Source organism: Zootoca vivipara, chromosome 17, assembly GCF_963506605.1.
Source record: "Zootoca vivipara chromosome 17, rZooViv1.1, whole genome shotgun sequence".
Lineage (NCBI taxonomy): Eukaryota > Metazoa > Chordata > Lepidosauria > Squamata > Lacertidae > Zootoca > Zootoca vivipara.
The window spans coordinates 34,653,052-34,673,379 of record NC_083292.1 but is presented as its reverse complement, the minus strand read 5'-3'; the positions used below and the strand labels follow the sequence as shown (position 1 = coordinate 34,673,379).

The following is a 20,328-nucleotide window of genomic DNA, read 5'->3' as shown; positions in this document are numbered from 1 at the left end:
CTGGGTTTGTTTCTTTGCTGCCTTCTTCTTTTTTTTGGAGGGGGAGAAGGGAGGCAAGATTAGAAGCACAGACTCATACAATGACATAGTTGGGAGGGACCCTGAGGGTCCTCTAGTCCAACCCCCTTGCAGTGCAGGAATACACAGCTGTCCCTTACGGGGATCGAACCTACAGCCTTGGCATTATCAGCACCATGCTCTAGCCAACTGAGCTATGTATTTTGGGCCCTCATTGGTCATCTGCCGTGGATGCTTTTTAGCTGAGATTCATGCATTGCAGGGGGTTGGACTAGATGACCCTTGGGGGTCCCTTCTAACTCTACAATTCTATGATTCTGCTATTTTTCAGCCCAAGGGCCTTCCAGGGACCACATGCCAGAGGCAAAAGAGGGTGGAGCAGCCATGGAGCAGGCTATCGATGGCTACTAGCCATGATTTTTGAAACCAGCATTTCCTTGATATATCCGGAATACTGCAGTCAGCAGCATTGCCAAAAAAGCTCGACAACTTTGGGCAAAACAAAATATTTCGCTGTTTGAAATATGGCAGCCCTAGAATATCAGTTGCTGGAAACCACAGTGTCAGGATCAAGCCAGCAGTAAATCACACAAAGCAAGGAGAGTTAACTCTTTATTAGAAAAAAAACAGGATTTGCACAGGGATGTCAGGCCTAGTGAGCACAGCTAATGCTCATCGGTAGGTCTTGCGCCTATGAAGCAGTTGTAGAGATTGAATGTCCCTGCCGTCCCACAGCTACCAAAGTCCCCTCTTCTCCAGACATAGGACCTAACTTCTAGGGTTGAGGTCTCTTTGCTCCTCCCCCCCTAAAATATTTGAGGGTTTTCTTCTCCTTTAAATTGTTTTGGGGCCCCCAAGAGAGTGGGGCCCTAAGCTATAGCTTGTTTAGCTTATACGTAAATCTGGCATAGCTCCCCACGCTTTGCTGAGCGATAGCAACATCCCAGGGGGCTCCAGGCTGTCTTCCAGGGTCTGTGTTCCTTTGGGGAATTGAGACACGGCGGAGACTGGCGTAGCTTTAAGAAATATGGTTTATTCACCTATTTACCCCTTCCGTCTGCATGGAGGGAGTCCGGATCTTACAGCATGGTCATTTCATGAGGGGCTTGTCCCCCACAGCACTGCAAGAAGCCTCCAGCCAGCCTGCCAAAGATGGAACCCAGTCTTTCTTCTTCCCAAAACACCTCTGTTTCTGTCACCTAACCCTGGCAACCTTCCAAACCCCCCAGGATCTGTTCACACCTCAGGACCAGGGGGAAAGTTCTGTTGCATTGCCAATGGCTCTCAGTGGCCCTGCATTATTTCTTAATGGCCCTGGCTTGGGCAAGTCATTTTTTTTTGCAGAGGCTAGCCCGGGAATTCCTCTGCAGCTGGCGTTTCTCCCTTCACATCCCAAATAACCAAAAACCCCACCATTTATTAATTTCTAGGGTTTAGTAGGGGAGGGTCCCCTCCCAGATCTAGAACTATATGCTCCATCTTCCATCCAATAATCGAGCAAAAGGCATGGTCATCGTTCAAGGGCACAATCCAGTCAGGCAAAAACACTTGGGGAGTGTGCAAAACAGGGGCGTGACCCTGGGCAGGTTTCTGAGGGCCGGGCTAAGCGCCTCGGGGGGCCGCATTTGACCTGCTGGCTTGAGGTTCCTCACCCCCTGGTGTAGTCAGCTTCAGGAAATCATTTTTGGAACTTGCAGCGGCCATAAAGAGACAAAAGCAGTTATTAAGCTAATGCAGATAATATGTTGGCCATGTGAGAAGCAGGGCTGTTGAGGGGGTGTGGCCTGTGTTTAAGGGGCGTGGCCTGAGGAAAGTTGCAAGGGCCAGACAGAGCGGCCTAGAGGGCCACACACACCAACCCTGCTCATGGCAGCCACCCTCTCTCGCTGTAAAAGTTGTGAATGAGTAGAAACTTCCAGTCGTGTGGCCTGATTTTCCAGCTACCAATTGAGGCCCGGCCTCGTCTACCAGTAGCTCACGCTGAGCACCGGAGAGTTTTGCCTTTGAATGAAACTGCCAAGGCTGCATTTTCAACGGGATGCAAACGTTTCTGCTGAGTGCGGGCATTCTCGACCCACCCCTGCTCCCCGCCTGCCCCATTGCTGCTCCCCTCAGGCCTGCAAGCCCAGACGGGACTCTGCCGAGCCACCCAGCGCTTATTCCCAGCCGGCTCAGGGTGCTCTCTTGTCAAACAGGAGAAGTGTCTTTGTGGTGGGCTGACTGGCGTCCGGGGCCTGGAGGGGTGGCTGGCGTGGCTTGGGGAGAATGTCAGCGTGCCAGAAGGATTGGCGGAGACAATTAAGAACATCAGAAGAGCCCAGTTCTTGAACAGGCCAATGGCCCATCATAGCCCAGCATCCTGTTCTCACAGTGGCCAAAATGCCCATAAGACCTAGGGAACGAGTTAGACTGTGCCTGGATATGGAGGCTCCGTAAGACTATCAGAAGGGCTTGGCTGCTGCAACAGGCTACTGAACTTAGCTAACAGTAAGAGGAAGCTAACCCAAAATTGATCCAAAGATAAGCAAAATCAGCAGCTATGAAAAACATACATTAGAAAATATAATTACCGGTCCAAATTACACGTCTGGTTAGGCCTGCTGAAAGCAACGCAGTCTTTAGACAGGCTCCAGAAACAGCGAAGGCGCCTGCCTAATATCAAGGGACAGGGAGTTCCAGAGATTAGGTCCTGAAGGACAGATTCCTTGCAAGTGTGAACTTAATGCTCAGCTCTGTTCTGCAGAACGAAGTGCCTGGTCAGGCCTATACTGGGTGTAGATCTTGTTCACTCCCCAGTAAAGGATTCGAACTTGTTGCCTTTGCAGGGTCCCTTTCCAAACCCAACCCTGCCCCACCCTGAAGGGCTGAAGGGCTGAAGGGCTGGTTTTTCTCCCTTACCTCTCCTCACTTCTCTCTCTCTTGATCTCTATCTCTGTATTTTGTACACAAAGAGGTTTATTTATCTGTATTTTGTACACAAAGAGGTTTATTTCCAAGAAAACAGCTGAAAAACAGTTCCATTCTCTGCTGATTTTAAGAACGAAGGCAGGCACGCTGAACTTCAGAAGAAAAAAAGACACACACACACATACAAACACACAGCCAGAACTCCAGCATCTCTCTTAGTCCCATCATCCCACTGAGAGGTCCCTGGTCTCTTGTTGCTTAGCAACAGATTCCCCACCTGTCCCCTGCATCCTGTTTGCCACACCTGGCTGAACAGAAGGGAGGGAGACTGATGTTGCCAGGGGCAACTGTCCCAGCCGGGGAGACCATTGGGCCTGTTACTCGTGGGGTGGGGGGAGCCAGTGGCTGGGGATCCAGAGCCTGTGAGTTCAAATCCACACATGCTACGACCTGGGAGACGGGGGTTCAAATCCCCACTCAGCCATGAACCTCACTGGGTGACCTTGGGCCAGTCACTGCCTAACCTACCTCACAGGGTTTATGTGAGGATAAAATGGTGGGGGGGGGGGAAATCTTGAGCTCCTTGGATGAAAAGGTGGTATATGAATGTAAGAAATAATAATAATAATAATAATAATAATAATAATAATAATAATAATAATGCAGGATGCAAGACTTGTTGTGCTTCACAATTCCTCCCCGGGATTATTGGGAAGTGTAATCTCTGAAGGCTCAGGTGGGAGGAAGTTTCTAGTCCCTAGTGTGAACATGTGCCTGGGGGTTGGCAAGGCAGCGTAAAACCAGCTTCTTCCCACAAACACGCAGCTGCAGCTGCCAATGTGTATTTTTCTTTCAACTGTTGGTAATAACATTGTAAGATAATTACGCCTTTCAAATTATGCCTTTCGCCAAAAGAATAAACAGCCTCTCTGCTTTGAAATCGGTGGAGCAGAGAGAAGCTGAGAGCCAGCTGTAAGTTAGCTGTGAGGTTGTTGTTGTTGTTTTTTGGGGGGGGATAAAACTATGGCTCTCCAAATGTTGGCCAGAAAGGAATGTGGCCCTCAGATTACAGCATGTAGTTCTCCGTTTGTGGCACCTCGACATCAAACGGATGACAAAGTAGCACACCCCACGCGCAAAAATCTGCTTGTGTTTAAGACACAACAGAAGTTCTCTCTTTTTAGTCCGCAACACTGGGTGAAGCCACCCGCTTTTTCCTCTTTCTGCCACCTGCCTCTCTCTCCCGCTTTCATTCCAAGGAAGCCCTGAAACAATACAAGAACAACACACATTAGGCGGGGGGGGGTGCTTCGGGTTCCCTGTCCCTGCATTAAAGGTGCAGGAGCCCTCCTAAAATTAAAAGCTGGCCACCTTCAGGCAGACCATTGATAAAGCCAAGAGAATCCTAATCTAGGCTCAAGCAAGAGTTGTTAACCGCCCAACCCACCAAAGAAGAGTAGCTTCTTGGTCCAGTATACCTGAAGGAGCAGCAAGAAAGCCAGAAGACGCATCGTGGCTAAAGAAGAGGTTACCCTTGCTTCAGCCTTGAAAGAGGCCACCGCCACGGAGAATTATGAAAGAGAGGAGCTTGATGCCAGTCGCAAGGCCACTAAGCCACAGATAGAAGTTGCGCATGCCATGGACGAGCTAGAGGCTACTCCGAGCCAGAGCCCAGTCCGTGGGGTCGAGTCGGTGCGTCAGGCCTGCACAGTGCACAGAGATCGCCGAGGCAGTTGCCCAGGTTGTGGCGGAAACCATGAAAGGAAGAGTTGTCGTTTCAGGGATGCTATCTGCCGGACGTGCGGAAAGACGGGTCACATCGCCAGGGTCTGTAGATCGGCGGCGTCGGGAGCGACAGGAGCACCTAGACTGGAGCATCGCAGACCGCCCACAGCAACTCGTTTTCTAAAGGACTGCCACTACGTAACGGAGATCAACGGGAGGGCCGTGCAGTTTCCAGCGCAAGGCAAGGCACACGTCAAGGTGAAGATTGAGGGTCAGCAGTGCGACATGGAGGTGGACTCCGGATCCGCATTCACCATCGTGTCGGACCAGACCGCGAAGACATTCTTCCCCAGGGGTAAGTTGCCCCCTCTGGAGCCCTTTCCGGCAACCTTGCAGTCGTACTCAGCAGGCCGCATCCATGTTATGGGAATGTGTGCCGTGAGAGTACAGTTCCGGGACAAACAGGCTGTACTCAAACTGGTGATTGCGAAGGGCAGTCGCCCCAGTCTCCTGGGCACTGACTGGTTCCCTGCCCTGGGACTGAGTATCTCAGGGCTTAATTCAATCCAAACCTGCCCTGAGATGAGTGAGGTATTATGCAAGGAATTTGCTGGTCTCTTTAATGGAAAACTGGGTTGTTATAAAGGGCCCCCAGTTGACTTCGAGTTGGACCCCGGGGTGGCTCCAATCCGACTCAAACCAAGGCGAGTGCCATTTGCACTGCAACCCAAGATCGAGGCAGAGCTGGATAAATTGGTCAAGCAGGGAGTTCTCTCACCCGTGGACTCTGCTAAGTGGGAGACTCCAATCGTCACACCCCTTAAAGCAAATGGGGAAGTCAGGATATGTGCAGATTACAAATGTACTATCAATAAGGCACTCAGGGGAAACTCATACCCCATTCCAGTCGTATCACATCTGTTGGCTAAACTGGCTGGGGGCAAGGTGTTCGCCAAAATTGACCTGGCACAAGCTTACCAACAGCTGCCAGTAACCCCACAATCAGCGGAAGCACAGACTATTGTCACACATAAAGGGGCGTTCAGAGTTAACAGATTACAGTTCGGAGTTTGTGTGGCCCCAGGGATTTTTCAAGGGCTCATGGAACGCCTGTTAAGAGGTCTGCCGGGGGTCTTGCCATTTTTTGATGATGTTTTGATTGCTGGAAAAGACCCACAGGAACTGGTTGCGCGTGTCCGTGCAGTGTTGCTCAAGTTCAAGGAGGTGGGGTTGCAACTGAAAAAAGAAAAATGCAGTTTTGGGGTGCCAACTGTGGATTTCTTGGGGTTTAAAATTGATGCATCAGGCATCCACCCCACAGATGCTAAGATTAAGGCCATCATCGAGGCACCACGACCACAGAACAAGACGGAGTTGCAGTCATTCCTGGGACTTATTAACTTTTATCATTCGTTCTTACCCCAGAAAGCTTCGGTAGCTGAACCATTACATAGACTATTGCAGAAAAAGAATGTGTGGCGATGGGGGCGGGAGCAGCAGAAGGCTTTTGACTCCTTGCGAGGAATGCTGAGTAGCAGGAGCGTCCTTGCTCATTATGATGAGTCAAAGCCGCTGGTCCTGGCATGTGATGCCTCTCAATACGGTCTGGGGGCTGTGCTGAGTCATAGGGAACCGGATGGGTCGGAAAAGCCCATCTCTTTCTATTCCCGTACGTTGTCGCCCACAGAGCGCAACTATGCTCAAATTGATAAAGAGGCACTGGCTATTGTGTCCGGAATCAAAAGGTTCTATGATTATTTGTACGGTCGCCATTTCTCCATTGAAACGGACCACAAACCACTGTTAGGGTTGTTCAACCCAAACAAACAAACACCACAAATTCTCTCCCCCAGAATGTTGCGTTGGTCAATATTCCTGAATGGGTTCCAGTACACCTTGACCCATGTGCCGGGGAAACAGTTGTGCCATGCTGATGCGCTGAGTCGATTGCCCCTTCCTGGCGGGAGCAATGAGGATCCTGCTCCGGCGGAGCACATTATGATGCTAGAAACACTTCCGGGGGCTCCTGTAACAGCTACGGATATAGCTGAGAAAACTAGGAAAGATGCTGTTCTCTCCCGTGTGCTCACTTGGGTGGGGAGGGGGTGGCCAGGTGGTCCGCATGAAGAAAAATTCAGGCCTTATGCGACAAGGCAGCACGAATTGTCCATGCATAAGGGTTGTCTCCTATGGGGAGATAGGGTGATAATCCCAGCACCACTGAGAAACAGGGTTCTTGAGACGCTTCACATGGGACACCCGGGAATGGTCAGGATGAAGTCGCTAGCCCGATGTTATGTGTGGTGGCCTGGAATGGACCAGAACATAGAACAATGGGTACGAACATGCAAGGCATGCCAAGAGGTGCGGCCAGAAGTGGCCAGAGCACCAGTCCACTGGTGGGAGCAGTCCAGGACTCCCTGGAGCCAGCTGCACATAGATTTTGCTGGGCCATTCCAAGGGAAGGTCTTTTTGGTTATCGTTGATGCATATTCCAAATGGTTAGAAGTGGCAATGGTCCCTAGCATGGCATCAGCTGCCGTAATCAAGGTGTTGAGGCAGCTGTTTGCTACCCACGGGTTACCTGAGACCATTGTATCAGATAATGGGGCAGCTTTTGTATCCCAAGAATTCAGGGCATTCTTGGCTGATAACTTTATAAGAGGGGTCACATCCGCGCCCTTTCACCCATCCTCCAATGGGCAGGCTGAGCGCATGGTAAGAACAGCCAAAGAATCCATTGCGCGCTTAATGGAGGGTAACTGGTGGGCTCGCATTGTGCGAATGTTATTTTTGCAGCATGCGACGCCGTGTACTGCGACGGGCAAGTCGCCAGCCGAGCTGCTCTTAGGTAGAAGACTGGTAACGGTGCTGGATTATGTCCACCCAGATAAAATGCCAAACCGTAATTCAAGAGCAACCCCCCAGGCTGAGACTGACACAACAAGGTATCTCGCCCCTGAAGATCTGGTCTGGGTGAGGAACTATTCACGAGGTCCGCGGTGGGTGGCCGGTGTGATCACCCGGGCTAGTGGACCTGTGTCCTATTATGTGACCTTGGAAAATGGGCAAGTTTGGAAGAGACATATAGATCAGCTGAGGCGCCGGGCGCTCAGCAGGGAGGAGTCAGATAATTCATCCCTGGCTAATGACGCACAGCTGCAAGACCAGAGTGAAAATGGTCCAGAGGTACAGTCACCAGGGGCTTCAGCAAATGAACCAGGGTCTGCTAGTCCTCATGATGACGAGGTACAGGTCGGGGACCCTGAGATGTCTGGGACTCCATCTGTTCCTGATGAAACCCCTATAGCAGCCCCTCCACCACAGGTAACACCCAATCCAGAACCTGCAACACCTGTTGTCAGGAGATCAGGTAGAAGTTGTAGGACCCCACAGTACCTGAGGGATTACGTCTGCTGTGCTCACTAGGGGGGGAGGGGTGTTGTGTACTGAGTCAAAGGATTTTATATCTGTACTACTATTGTATGTATTTGCATTAAGGTAAAGTAACTGCCTTTTGGTTCCAGAAGGTACAGCTACTATTGGTTCATTTAAGCTGCTGTATTTGGATCCTCTGTCTTATTGGTTTCCTCCAAAAGGCAGCACTGTGATTGCTTGATATTGTTCCCTCCAAAATGTATCCCTTCCTAGCTAGTCCCCTGTCCCTATAAATGTAGCTTTCCTCTCCTCAGTCTTCAGTCTTGTTCACTTTAATAAAGAGCTGTTACTAGAGAACTGTCTCCAGCATGTTTTGTCAAGAGAGCTGAAATCACAAACCCCACGTCACAACAGTCTCCACCCCCATCGTTCAACCCAGACACTGAGGTCCAGCACCGAGGGCCTTCTGGGGGTTCCCTCGCTGCGAGAAGCCAAGTTACAGGGAACCAGGCAGAGGGCCTTCTCAGTAGTGGCTCCCGCCCTGTGGAACGCCCTCCCACCAGATGTCAAAGAGATAAACATCTGCCAGACTTACAGAAGACATCTGAAGGCAGCCCTGTTTAGGGAAGCTTTTAATATTTAACAGACCATTATATTTTAATATTTTGTTGGAAGCCGCCCAGAGTGGCTGGGGAAACCCAGCCAGATGGGCAGGGTATAAATAATAAATTATTATTATTATTATTATTATTATTATTATTATTATTATTATAGCTGAAAAATTATTGGATCTGGCTGAGACAGCAAAGGAGAATAATCTTTACTAACATTTGTTAAGGATTGGAAATTTCTTGTGGAAAGACAAAATGAACTTGTAATATTGAAGATTGGGGGGGAAATACTGGTTTATTGAAGATGGAATGGTTGGATTTTAAAGACTGAATATTATATGTAGCTGCAGGACAGAGAGCCGGAAGTCCTTTTACTCTTTTCTATATTTTTGTAGTTATTCCTTTCTTTCCCCTTTTCTCTCCCTTTCTCTTTTTTCCTGGTCTCTCCATTTCTTGCCTTTTCTCCTTTCTGAATTTGTTCCTTTTTTAGCCCAAGTAGCTGTCTTATCGTAGTATATTCTAAAAAATATATACTTGGTGATGGGTATGTATTTTTGGATATCTATGAACGAGCCTCAGTAAATAAGTTAATTTAAAAGCAGGAAAAGGGGGAGGAGAAAAGAAAAAGAGTTGTTCACAACCTGAGGAGAAGATGGCTGGATGCCAGCAGTCCCTCAGGACAGATCCTGGCAACGAGATCGGGTTCCTGCTTCTACCGGCCTCAATCTCTGGGGACCCCCCATGAAACTGCATAAGAGGGAGATGCTAAACCACACCTAGTCCCCTGCCTCACCGCTCAAGCTTGCCATCCACATTCTCATCCGGTGAGTTGCTTTTAGCTCCTTTTATTTTTCATCGCTTTATCTGAAACGGCTATGCATCCTCACTTTCACATCCGTCCATACTTATCAACTGGCCACAATGGGCTTACTTTTGCTCTCTGTGATGCTTTCTAGATTGTTTCCACCGCCGCCTCAGCCTTCCCCAAACTCCTTCCCCAGCAGCTCTTTTAGTTATGCAAGCTCAAACGGAGCCTCCTTGTGCAGGGGCAGTCTACCACAGAAGGCCTGCTTCTGGGGGATGAACAGCAGGGAGGAAGGGCTGCCGCCTTCAGGCCTCGCTTTAGAATGCCTCTGTTAGAAACAGGATGCTGAACTGGGCAAATCCTTGGTTTGATCCAGAAAGGCAATATGGCAGTAACTCGCAACCAAGACTTGACTGGAGCCAGTCACTATACTGGGCCCATCTCATGCCGAGGCAAAATTAGGGGATCACGGCCGGTTCGGTTGCGCTGGGTGCAGCATGGTTTTCTCAAAAACATGTCATGCCAGGTGGATCTCATTTTTGAAAGAGTTACAAGCTTGGTGGATCAGGGGAATGCTGCGGACATATCGTATCTTGATTTCAGTAAGGCTTTTGACAAAGCCCCCCATGATATTCTTGTAGAGAAGCTGGTCAAATGCGGGCTGGACAAGGTAACTGTTAGGTGGATTTGAGCTGGTTGGCTGACCGAACCCAAAGAGTGCTCACTAATGGTTCCCCATCATCCTGGGGGGGAAGTGACAAGCGGGGAGACACAGCTTGGACCAGATGGCCTTTGGGGTCCCTTCCAACCCTACAATTCTATGATTCTATGAACCTGGAATCGTCTGCATGCAAAGCAGATGCTCAACAGCCAGCCAGCCGGTTGCCTGCAGTGAATGACAATCGCCTCCAGCCAGGGCCGAATTTAGGTTTGATGAGGCCCTAAGCTACTGGGACGCGGGTGGCACTGTGGGTTAAACCACAGAGCCTAGGGCTTGCCGATCAGAAGGTTGACGGTTCGAATCCCCACGACGGGGTCAGCTCCCATTGCTCGGTCCCAGCCCCTGCCAACCAACAGTTCGAAAGCACGTCAAAGTGCAAGTAGATAAATAGGTACCGCTCTAGCGGGAAGGTAAACGGCGTTTCCGTGCGCTGCTCTGGTTCGCCAGAAGCAGCTTAGTCATGCTGGCCACATGACCTGGAAGCTGTACGCCGGCTCCCTCGGCCAATAAAGCGTGATGAGCACCGCAACCCCAGAGTTGGTCACGACTGGACCTAATGGTCAGGGGTCCCTTTACCTTTACCTTTAAGCTACTGGAGGTAATGGGGCCCTTTATATATCCAGCTATCCTTTGTCAACAACAAATTGTCGCTGTTTTTTGTGTTGAATATATGCAATATGGTAATTTATGAACCTAACAGGTATCTAAAGCCATTTGCACATAACAAAATATGTATTTTATTGACGTGATTGATATAGAAATGAGCAAGCCAGTGATATTTCAGGGAGCAGGCTAGCAGGCGGGGCCCATGACTTACATCATAGGAGCCTACACAACACAAAACACAGTTGCTGTATGTAGGTTTTGTTTTATTTGTTTTTTATCTTATATTTTGGAAATGTACATCCAGGTGTTTTTTTCCCCTTTACATTTTTTGTGGCCCCCAAGAGAGTGGGGCCCTAAGCCAGGCATCCCCAAACTACCACCCTCCAGATGTTTTGGCCTACAACTCCCATGATCCCTAGCTAACAGGGATCATCAGGGATTATGGGGATTGTAGTCCAAAACATCTGGAGGGCCGAAATCTGGGGGTGCCTGCCCTGAGCTATAGCTTGTTTAGTTTATACATAAATCTGCCACTGCCTCCAGCCAACCGGCCCTCTTTTCCCAGCCGTAACAGGAGATGGCAGGGATCAAACCGGGAGCCTTCTGCACTCAAAGCAGGTGCTCTGCCAGGGAGTCGCAGCCGTCTCCCCTTATTTCTGGCTGGGAGCAAGCCCTTCCTGGAAGAGGAGGCTTTTCCTCTTGAGATATCCACACAGATTCCAGATGTGCAGCTCAGAGGTCTCACACCCACGCACCCCTGCATGTTAAGATGTCAAGCTCTGAATTTTGCCCATGGCTATCAGAAGCTGGCAATCCCCCAGCCTCCAATCTCTAGGCCAGCCAACGCCTTTTCCACATTACAACATCTCTTTGTGAGTCATAGAGTCCAGCTAAATCAATCCAGATCCTTCATTCGTATTCAGGTTTTAGGAGACAGGATCCAGAAGGAAACTGGGCTCCTGTTTCTTGACCTTTCGGAAAGAGCTCACTAACTCGGTCTGGGGCTGCTTGGCGTAACGTCCTAGATTCCAGAGGCCGCCGTTGCTAACTTTTCTTTCTGCCTCCTGTGCCTCTGAAGAGCAAAACGAACATGTGAACAGGCAAAAGCTTTTGCCTGACACAGAGATAAAATAATGGAGGGTGAGAAGTGTCCGCAGGTGACATTTCTGCACTGTTGCTAAAAGGCACGGTCAGGGGAGAAGTTGGCAGCAATCTTTGCAATCAGGGAGTGTACTCTGTCCATGCTCCGCGGCACTGTTCTCCTGTATCATTTATTAATTGATATTTTATTGAAATGTAAATTCAAATATAAAGCAGTAAAGTGATACAAAAAGAACAAAACACAGAACTGTGTAAAGGGGAGGGGAAGTGTTATGTGAATATATACAAAAAATTGATATTATCATCCCAATACTCATAGAAATATTAATAGCCTACTGCATTTTGTATACATTCGTTTCAAATATTGCTGTATTTATCCAAGCAGAGTCTACTTCTGTAAGCAGTCTGTTCCTAGATTGCAAGTGTTATCATATGATCGATCCACTGATTAAAGGATATATTGCCTTTACTCTTCTAGTTCTTCAATATCAACCTCTTGGCTACCATTAGAGCGCATAAAATCCATTTTTGTTGTCCAGTCGTTAACTTCCATATAGTAGGCATATACCTTCTCCTGCATCTTTTAAAGCTTCGAATACAGCTGATTCACCCGCGGGCCTGTCAGCTTGGCAATGAGAGATGCCGTACTACGTGAAAATCCCAGTAACTCTTAAAACAAGGGTCTCCAAAAGAGGCACCCATGAGGTGTCCCTTCCAGTGCCCACAATACCTTTCAGCCCCTCCCTTGGCAGCGAGGGAGGTTCCTTTTTTTTCTTCCCTCACAAAGTCTCTAGAACTCTAAAGGAGGAAGCTGAGAGGGCAAAGCTCTTTCCGACTTCCTCTTTGAGATATTCAGGCTTCTTAGGGGACTCAGATTAATTCAGCTGCGCCCTACTTTTGGGAACTGTGAAGGGTGCACTTTGTGGACACTTTCTTTCTGTCTCACAGTATGTTAGACCCTCCAAGTGTCCCTATTTCCCAGGGTCTGCAGTCCCAGATTTACAGAAGCCGTCCCGGTTTCTGATTCCATCCCACCCAGAATGTCCCACTTTTCCTTAGGACGCCCCTATTTTCATCGGAGAAATGTAGGAGGGTATGGAGTTATGCGAGCCAAGGAGATAAGTAACTATACAACCTTTAGACGACATCGGAAGTACGGGGAAGTTTTGGGTTGTTGTTTTTTAAAGTTTGATGTCTTATTGTGTTTTTATATATGTTGGAAGCTGCCCACAGTGGTTGGCGCAACCCGGACAGATAGGCAGGGTGTCAACAACAACAACAACAACAACAACAGAATAGGACGTTCCTATTTTCATCGGAGAAATGTTGGGAGGGGGGGTGTAGTGACCAGAATTGGTGAAGCTCACATCACTCTTTCCAGAACCCAAATGTGCACCGTCACTAATCAAAATATCTACATGGGCTCCAGCTTACTTTCCAGGTTTGTGGGAGATAACGGGTATTTCTATTTGTTATTCTTTGAATAAAATAATAATAATAAATCCAAATAGGGCCCGAAAGGTTGGCAACCCCTGCCTTAAAAGGCACAGGAGCACCACATGCACGCACACCGAGTCTGGATGCTGGCAACCTTAACCTTTAACACACCATTCTCTCGGATCTATTTGCTAGCATGAACTCATGCAAATGGTTGCATCACCTCGAACAGGATCTCAGCCCCACCTTGGTCACAGCTAACTGGATTTGAATTCAAGCTGCCTGCCGAATTCACAGATGGGTTCGGCCCTCTGGTGGCTTCCATGCCTGGTTAACCACAAAGCAGCCGTTTCAACACTGTGTTTGTTTTAGAGTTTATGTGATTCGTTGTTCCTCTCGGCTGATGAAGCGAAGCCTTGGCAACGGAGATCGATGCTAGGGAGGCCATGGGAACAGGTGGAAAACTTTGCCAGATGATGCGCCGAGCATCATGTGCCGGTGCTTAAAGCTGTAGAACAGGGGTCAGCAAACTTTTTCAGCAGGGGGCCGGTCCACTGTCCCTCAGACCTTGTGGGGGGCCGGACTATATTTCGAAAAAAAATATGAATGAATTCCTATGCCCCACAAATAACCCAGAGATGCATTTTTTAAAAAAGGACACATTCTACTCATGTAAAAACACCAGGGAGGCCCCACAAATAACCCAGAGATGCATTTTAAATAAAAGGACACATTCTACTCATGTAAAAACATGCTGATTCCCGGACCGTCCACGGGCCGGATTTAGAAGGAGATTGGGCCACATCCGGCCCCTGGGCCTTAGTTTGGGGACCCCTGCTGTAGAATCTGTGTCCCACCAAACCGGCAGGTGGGGTGTAGTTTAGGGACAAAGCACCCCAGCAAATATTTCACAAGCATCTGCTTATGAAGAACATAAGAGGAGCCTGCTGGATCAGGCCAGTGGCCCATCTAGTCGAGCATCCTGTTCTCTCTCTGGCCTTCCAAATATACCTTGATGGGAAGCTTACAAGCCCGACCTGAGCACAAGAGCGCTCTCCTCTCCTTTGGTTTCCAGGAGGTAGTCAGAAACTTACTGCCTCCAGTTGTGGAGGCAAAGCGTAGCTGTCAAGGGCACCTCTATCCAGTGGCGGATTTACGTAAAAGCTAAACAAGCTATAGCTAGGGCCCCACTCTCTTGGGGGCCCCAAAAAAATTAAAAGGAAAAAAACCCCCTGGACGTACATTTCCAAAATATAAGATTAAAAAACAAATAAAATAAAACCTACATACAGTTTTAAAACCTTATACATGTGATTACAAGTGACCTTTGAAGTTCAACTACTGTAGAAACCAATACACAAAGCTTGCTGATTATGCCTGAACATTTCTCCCTCCTTTTTTTTTTAAGGAAAGGGGGGGGGGGAGAAATTGTCTGGTGTGTCCAGCATAGTTCATTAGTTTGTTTTGCCAATCTCCTTCATCTTCTTTGGCAGTGGCATCTTCCTTCTATAGGGATGGGATGGTCTTGGCCTGGCGTCCATTCTCAAATGCAGGAACAAAGTCTTTTGCATGGTATGCAAATAAAATAAATTGTTATCAACATCATCGTTATCATGATCCTGGACTAAAGGGGCCCATGGGACTAATCCAGCAAGCTCTTCTTTTGCTCTGATGTTCTTATATCTCAATAACATAAGAACAGCCCATCGAGCCCAGCATCCTGTTCTCACATTGGCCAGCCAAATGCCCCAATCACAGGCTTGTAGAGTTGGAAGGGACCCCGAGGGTCATCTAGTCTAACCCCCTGCAATGCAGGAATCTTTTGCCCAATGTGGGGCTCGAACCCATTACTCTGGGATTAAGAGTCTCACGCTCTACCGACTGAGCTGTCCCAGGTATCAGAAGCCCGAAAGCAGAACCTGAGCGCGACAAGCAACTCTCCGGTCTTGCAATTCCCACCGAATTTGACAGCCCCCATGACTAGTCGCCATCAATAGCCCTCTCTATGAATTTGTGGGATCCTCTTCAAAAGCCATCTGAGCTGGTGGCTGTTGCTGTGGGCAGAGTTTATTCATGAAGGATAGAAGGAGAGGTCTCTGCCCCAAGGAGCTTACAGTTGAAATTTTCACGGAGATGGAGGAGGACAAAGCAGGAGCATCTCCTATTCCAGTGTGGGCTATTGGCTTCCCCCTGCCTCTCTCCGAATATCTGTAGTTCTCCAGCAGGGTCTTCGTACATTATCCTCTACCTAAGGGACTGAAGATTTATTTTGGCAATTCCTGCATGTACAACAGGGGGTGGTTAATCCGGGTTTTTTTTCCAGTTTGGCCCCCGACATCCTGTGCCAATTGAGTATGATCAGCACTCACTCAGATGTTTCGGCATCCTTTCCCCGTCAATTTTACTTCCCCCAAACATGTTCATTCATTTATTTGTAATTTCCATAAACATTGGGGTTCCCTCGGGGTCCGGTGCTCTCTCCCTCATGCATGTGGGTGGCTCCCAAAAGCGGCACCGTCCACAGATTTGAGGTGATTAGTGAAGGAAATGCTCTGCCCTTTGGATCCGCTGAGAGTTCCAGAAGCTATTAGTTAATTTGTTTTAAAGGTTAATGAATGGAGGAAACTGCCGGAGAGGGGAGAGTCTAATCCATAGAGGGAGAGGTGAATGCATATATATCCACTACAATAAATGCTTCAGGGGAAAGTGCTTCTGTTCAGGCTGCCAGCCAGGCCAGCCACACCCATTCTGCAGCTATTGAGCATGCGCACCCCTTATCTGGCCCTCCTGGGTTCCTTTCTCGCTCCCTCCAAGCTTGCTGATATAGCCCCCTCATTACCGGGGGATGCCATTCAGGCTGCGTAAGGATCCAGGTTCAGAGAGCAAATTCACTATTCAAAAGGGTTGGGGATCCTATTTCAGCCTAAGAGCCAACTTCCCTTTTGAGAAACCTCCCAGGGGCCACATACCAGAGGTGGGTGGGGCCGGGTTGGGTGTCAAAAGTGGGCGGAGTGATGGGTGTAAATTTTCACTTTGGGCACTAAGCTAGTTTCTCTACGCTCATTCACAAATCCCTCTCCGTATTCTCCATTTAGGGAAGCCAGTGGTGTTATCAGAGTTCAAGGATATGGCCCAAGAGCCACATTCCCTTCTGGGAAACATTTCGGGGGCCGCGGGTCAGTGGTGGGCGGGGCAACAAATGTGACAAGGGCAAGCTAGCAATAAATCACACAGTGTAAGTGAAGGTAACTCTTTATTTGAGGAAACCGGGCCTAGTAAGCACAGCAATTCTATTTCAGTAGGTTTTGCCCCTATTAGGCAGTTGCAGAGACTAAAGGCCCCCTCCTTCCCACAGCTGCCTAAGCCTCCTCCTCATAGGCATCAACTTCCAGATAGGAAAATAAGGGATCAGCGGCGGTGCGGCACCGGAAGTCGCTTCTCCGCATGTCCAGACATGCGCAGAAGCGACTTCCGGTGCCTGGCTGCCCGTGTCCGCATGTCTGGGCACCAGAAATCGCTTCTGCGCAGAGGTGATTTCCAGCCGGGAGCCAGGACATGGCCGCTGCCACCGCTGGCAGGAGCTGCTAATCCGGGGGATTTATGGGATATTTTTCAATTCAGGAGACCAGCGGGAAACGGATTTAAATCCGGGGGTTTCCTGCGAAAAACAGGAGACTTGACAGCTATGCTCCTCCTTTCTCAGGTTACCCCCAAGCAATCTGAGACTGTGCCTGCACAAAGCTAACTTCTTCTCCACCCTTTTCATGCCTTTTCTGGTTCTGGGAGACCAGAGAAGAGGGAGACCAGAGTTTGTTGCAGCATGAGAGGGAGGCTAGCCTGACTTCACCAGCCTGACTCGTCTCTGCCTCTTGGCCTTCCTACTCTCCAGCTTCTGCTTCTGCCTCTGCTTCTGGACATCTCTCTGCCACAGATTCTCCCTGCTCACTAAATCCTGTTACCTCTTCCGCTTCCAACACCTCCTCCTCCCTGTCTTCTCCCTCTTCGCCCTCTGACCGCGCACCGTTGTCCCATCACCCATTTCCAGGCTCCGAGCTTCCTTCCCTCGGGGGTCCTCCCATCACTGCCTCCCACCATTCCTCTGCGACCAACTGGTCCATGACAAAATGTAAAAATTGCCACTGTACAGCAGGCTAGCTTCCACACACACACACAAACAAATGCTCACACATCCCTCCTCTCTGTTCTCCATCCAGACAAGTAAAAGGCATGGGCAGAGATTAAGGGCACATTCTGAGCAGGCAAAAATATTCAAGGTGCAAAACAGGGCCAATGAGGGACGTGGCCTCGGGAGAGTCTTGTGGGCCAGATAGAGAGGGCTGGCGGGCCACACGTCACCCGTGGAACACAGGTTCCCCACCCCTGGCATGTACAGTACGGCGGAGTACATCAGACGATTAGGGCTGCCTCGCCTGCCAACTCGAATGCTACGAGCTGCAGATCTAAAGTGCTGGGAGTGGGAAGCGCCAAAAACACGCTGGGGCCGGGTGTGTTCGCCCAGGGCTGGCCAGCCGTTCCCAGGGAAATCTCTGCCGGTGCTAATGGAGCCCTTATCAGCTTGTTTCCGCCCTCCTTAATTGCAGAGTTATTCGCTGCTGCTTCTAATGTGTGCTTGCTTGCAAGATCTCTTGTTACGTATATGCACTGTCTTCTGCTTTGCAGGATGAGCTTCCCATGCTCTCACCCAGGGCGAACGCTGTATAATCAAAGGCTTTATGGCCTGAGCTGCCCCACAGGTTGAAATCAAGAATCCAAGGGCTCTTCTCCTGTTCCTGGGTTGGCCTAGATAGGCCTTTCATAGCTTCCAACATTTCTCTGGTGAGAATAGGGGCGTCCTAAGGGAAAGCGGACCCAGGTGGCACTGTGGTTAAACCACTGAGCCTAGGGCTTGCTGATCAGAAGGTCGGCGGTTCGAATCCCTGTGACGGGGTGAGCTCCCGTTGCTCGGTCCCAGCTCCTGCCAACCTAGCAGTTCGAAAGCACGTCAAAATGCAAGTAGATAAATAGGAACCGCTACAGCGGGAAGGTAAACGGCGTTTCCATGTGCTGCTCTGGTTTGCCAGAAGCGGCTTTGTCATGCTGGCCACATGACCTGGAAGCTATACGCCGGCTCCCTCGGCCAATAATGCGAGATGAGCGCGCAACCCCAGAGTCGGTCACGACTGGACCTAATGGTCAGGGGTCCCTTTACCTTTAAGGGAAAGCGGGCTCAAATCAGAAACCTGGACAACGTCTGTAAATCCAGGACCATCCCTGGAAAATAGGGACACTTGGAGGGTCTGCTCTTGTGCTCCTTCAGTAGGAAGGGCAGGATATAAATCTATTGAAGAAATGAACAAACCCTGACTTCCCTGCTTTCTCCTTTTCAGATCCTGAATGGACATGGAGACGCCCCTGGAGAAAGCCCTGGCGACACTCGTGTACACCTTCCACAAATATTCAGGGAAAGAAGGGGATAAGTTCACCCTGAGCAAGGGAGAGCTAAAGGAGCTGGTGAAGAAGGAGTTGGCACTCGGAGAGGTCAGTGGCCAGGGGGATCGGGTGAGGTGGGGGGGAATGGTGGCCCCAAAACACAACACGAGGTTGGAAAACCAGCTTTCCACCTTCAAGATGGGCATCTTCCATCAGGACCACGGCTGAGTGGCAGAGCGTCTGCCTTGCATGCAAAATGTCCCGGGTTCGAGTCCTGACATCTCCTGGTAGAACTGGGAAAGTCTCCCAGTCTGAAACCCTGGAGAGCCACTGACAGTCAGTGGCAAGGGGACAGACCCTGATACACATCCTTGGAGGGGACAGGGAGGTGCAGGGCCGTCTCAAGCCGGTCGGGCACCCTGGCGCCGTGGCGCAGAGATCGCTCTGGCGCCCCCGCCCTGGTGGGCGGGCACAGCGCACAGCACGGCTTCCATGCGGCTTCGCCGTGCAGCGCCCTCCTGCCGGCCCGGCGCCCCGCGCCACCGAAACTACTCCTAGAGCCGGGCCTGGGTGCAGCAAGTCAAAATGTGGGGTTTGCTCATGGGACAAACAGTGGGGAGTGGGGAGTTTGGATAAGTCTTTCCTTCCTTTCCCCATCTTTCCCTTACTTTCACTTTATGCCTCAGTTTCCTTCCAGGTGACTGACTTTCCCTTTGCTGCCTCCTCCCTCCCTCTCTCCCTTCTTTTAGGGCCATATCCCAGCTCAGTCTTGATCAGAGTAAACTCGTGAAAATGAATGAGCCTGATGTACCGGTAATATATGTCAGTGAATGGCAATGGATCTAACTCTGAGTACAGCTTAGGTCCCATTCGCACCATATATTTAAAGCACAATGATACCTCTTTAAACAGTCATGGCTTCCCCCAAATAATTCTGGGAGCTGTGGTTTGTTAAAGGTGCCAAGAGTTGTTCGGAAGCCCCAATTCCCCTCACAGAGCTACAACTTCCAGAGTGGTTTAACAACCAATCCTGCTTCCCAGGATCTCTGGGAACTGTAGCTCTGTAGCGGGAAATAGCCATCATCTCATAACAACTCTCAGCACCCTTAACAAACTACAGCTCCCATAATTCTTTGGGGAAAGTCGTGACTATTTAAAGTATTTGAGAGCTTTAAATGTATCACGTGAATACGGCCTCAGTTGGATGCAACCCTTAAGTTTTGAAAGAGAGTTAAATTTGTGGGGGGGGGGTTTCCAGTGCCCCTCATAATCAGACATGAACCCCAATCTCTCCCTTCTCTCTCTCTTTCCTTTGCCCCCTTTTCCCTTGCAGAAGATGAAGGAAGGCGGAATTGACAAGCTGATGGGGACCCTGGACAAGAACAAGGATGATGAGATTGACTTCAAGGAGTACACGGGCTTCCTGTCGGCCCTCTGCATGACCTACAACGATTTCTTCCAGCAGGATTCAAAATAAAGGAGCGGGTGGGGTAAATCTCCAGCACTTGGTGCCCTGCATCACCCAGAGCCCATGCGGCAACTTTAAATAAAGGCCTCAACCTCCAGAAACTGGTTCAGCCTTTTAGTCC

The 20,328-nt window shown here is 49.6% G+C and overlaps 1 protein-coding gene across 2 annotated transcripts; it reads left to right on the top strand.

The window, feature by feature from the left end:
* Positions 1 to 9,429: 9,429 nt before the first annotated feature.
* LOC118076050 (protein S100-A5) lies at positions 9,430 to 20,325 on the top strand. 2 transcript variants are annotated; one of them, XM_035098559.2, is made up of 3 exons: positions 9,430 to 9,463; positions 18,697 to 18,847; positions 20,073 to 20,325. In XM_035098559.2, exons 2-3 carry the CDS (start codon positions 18,704 to 18,706, stop codon positions 20,214 to 20,216), a joined length of 288 nt encoding a protein of 95 aa, XP_034954450.1. In that variant the 5' UTR covers positions 9,430 to 9,463; positions 18,697 to 18,703; the 3' UTR covers positions 20,217 to 20,325. The 2 variants fall into 2 exon arrangements, with proteins under 2 accessions (XP_034954450.1, XP_034954449.1); XM_035098558.2 differs by lacking the exon at positions 9,430 to 9,463 and adding an exon at positions 17,799 to 18,145.
* Positions 20,326 to 20,328: the final 3 nt, after the last annotated feature.

Excerpts from the sequence above, each read along its gene's own strand:
- LOC118076050 (XM_035098559.2), top strand. The coding sequence starts at position 18,704 with ATGGACATGGAGACGCCCCTGGAGAAAGCCCTGGCGACACTCGTGTAC. Across the intron at positions 18,848-20,072 it reads AGGAGTTGGCACTCGGAGAG|AAGATGAAGGAAGGCGGAAT; the intron begins GTCAGTGGCCAG and ends TTTCCCTTGCAG.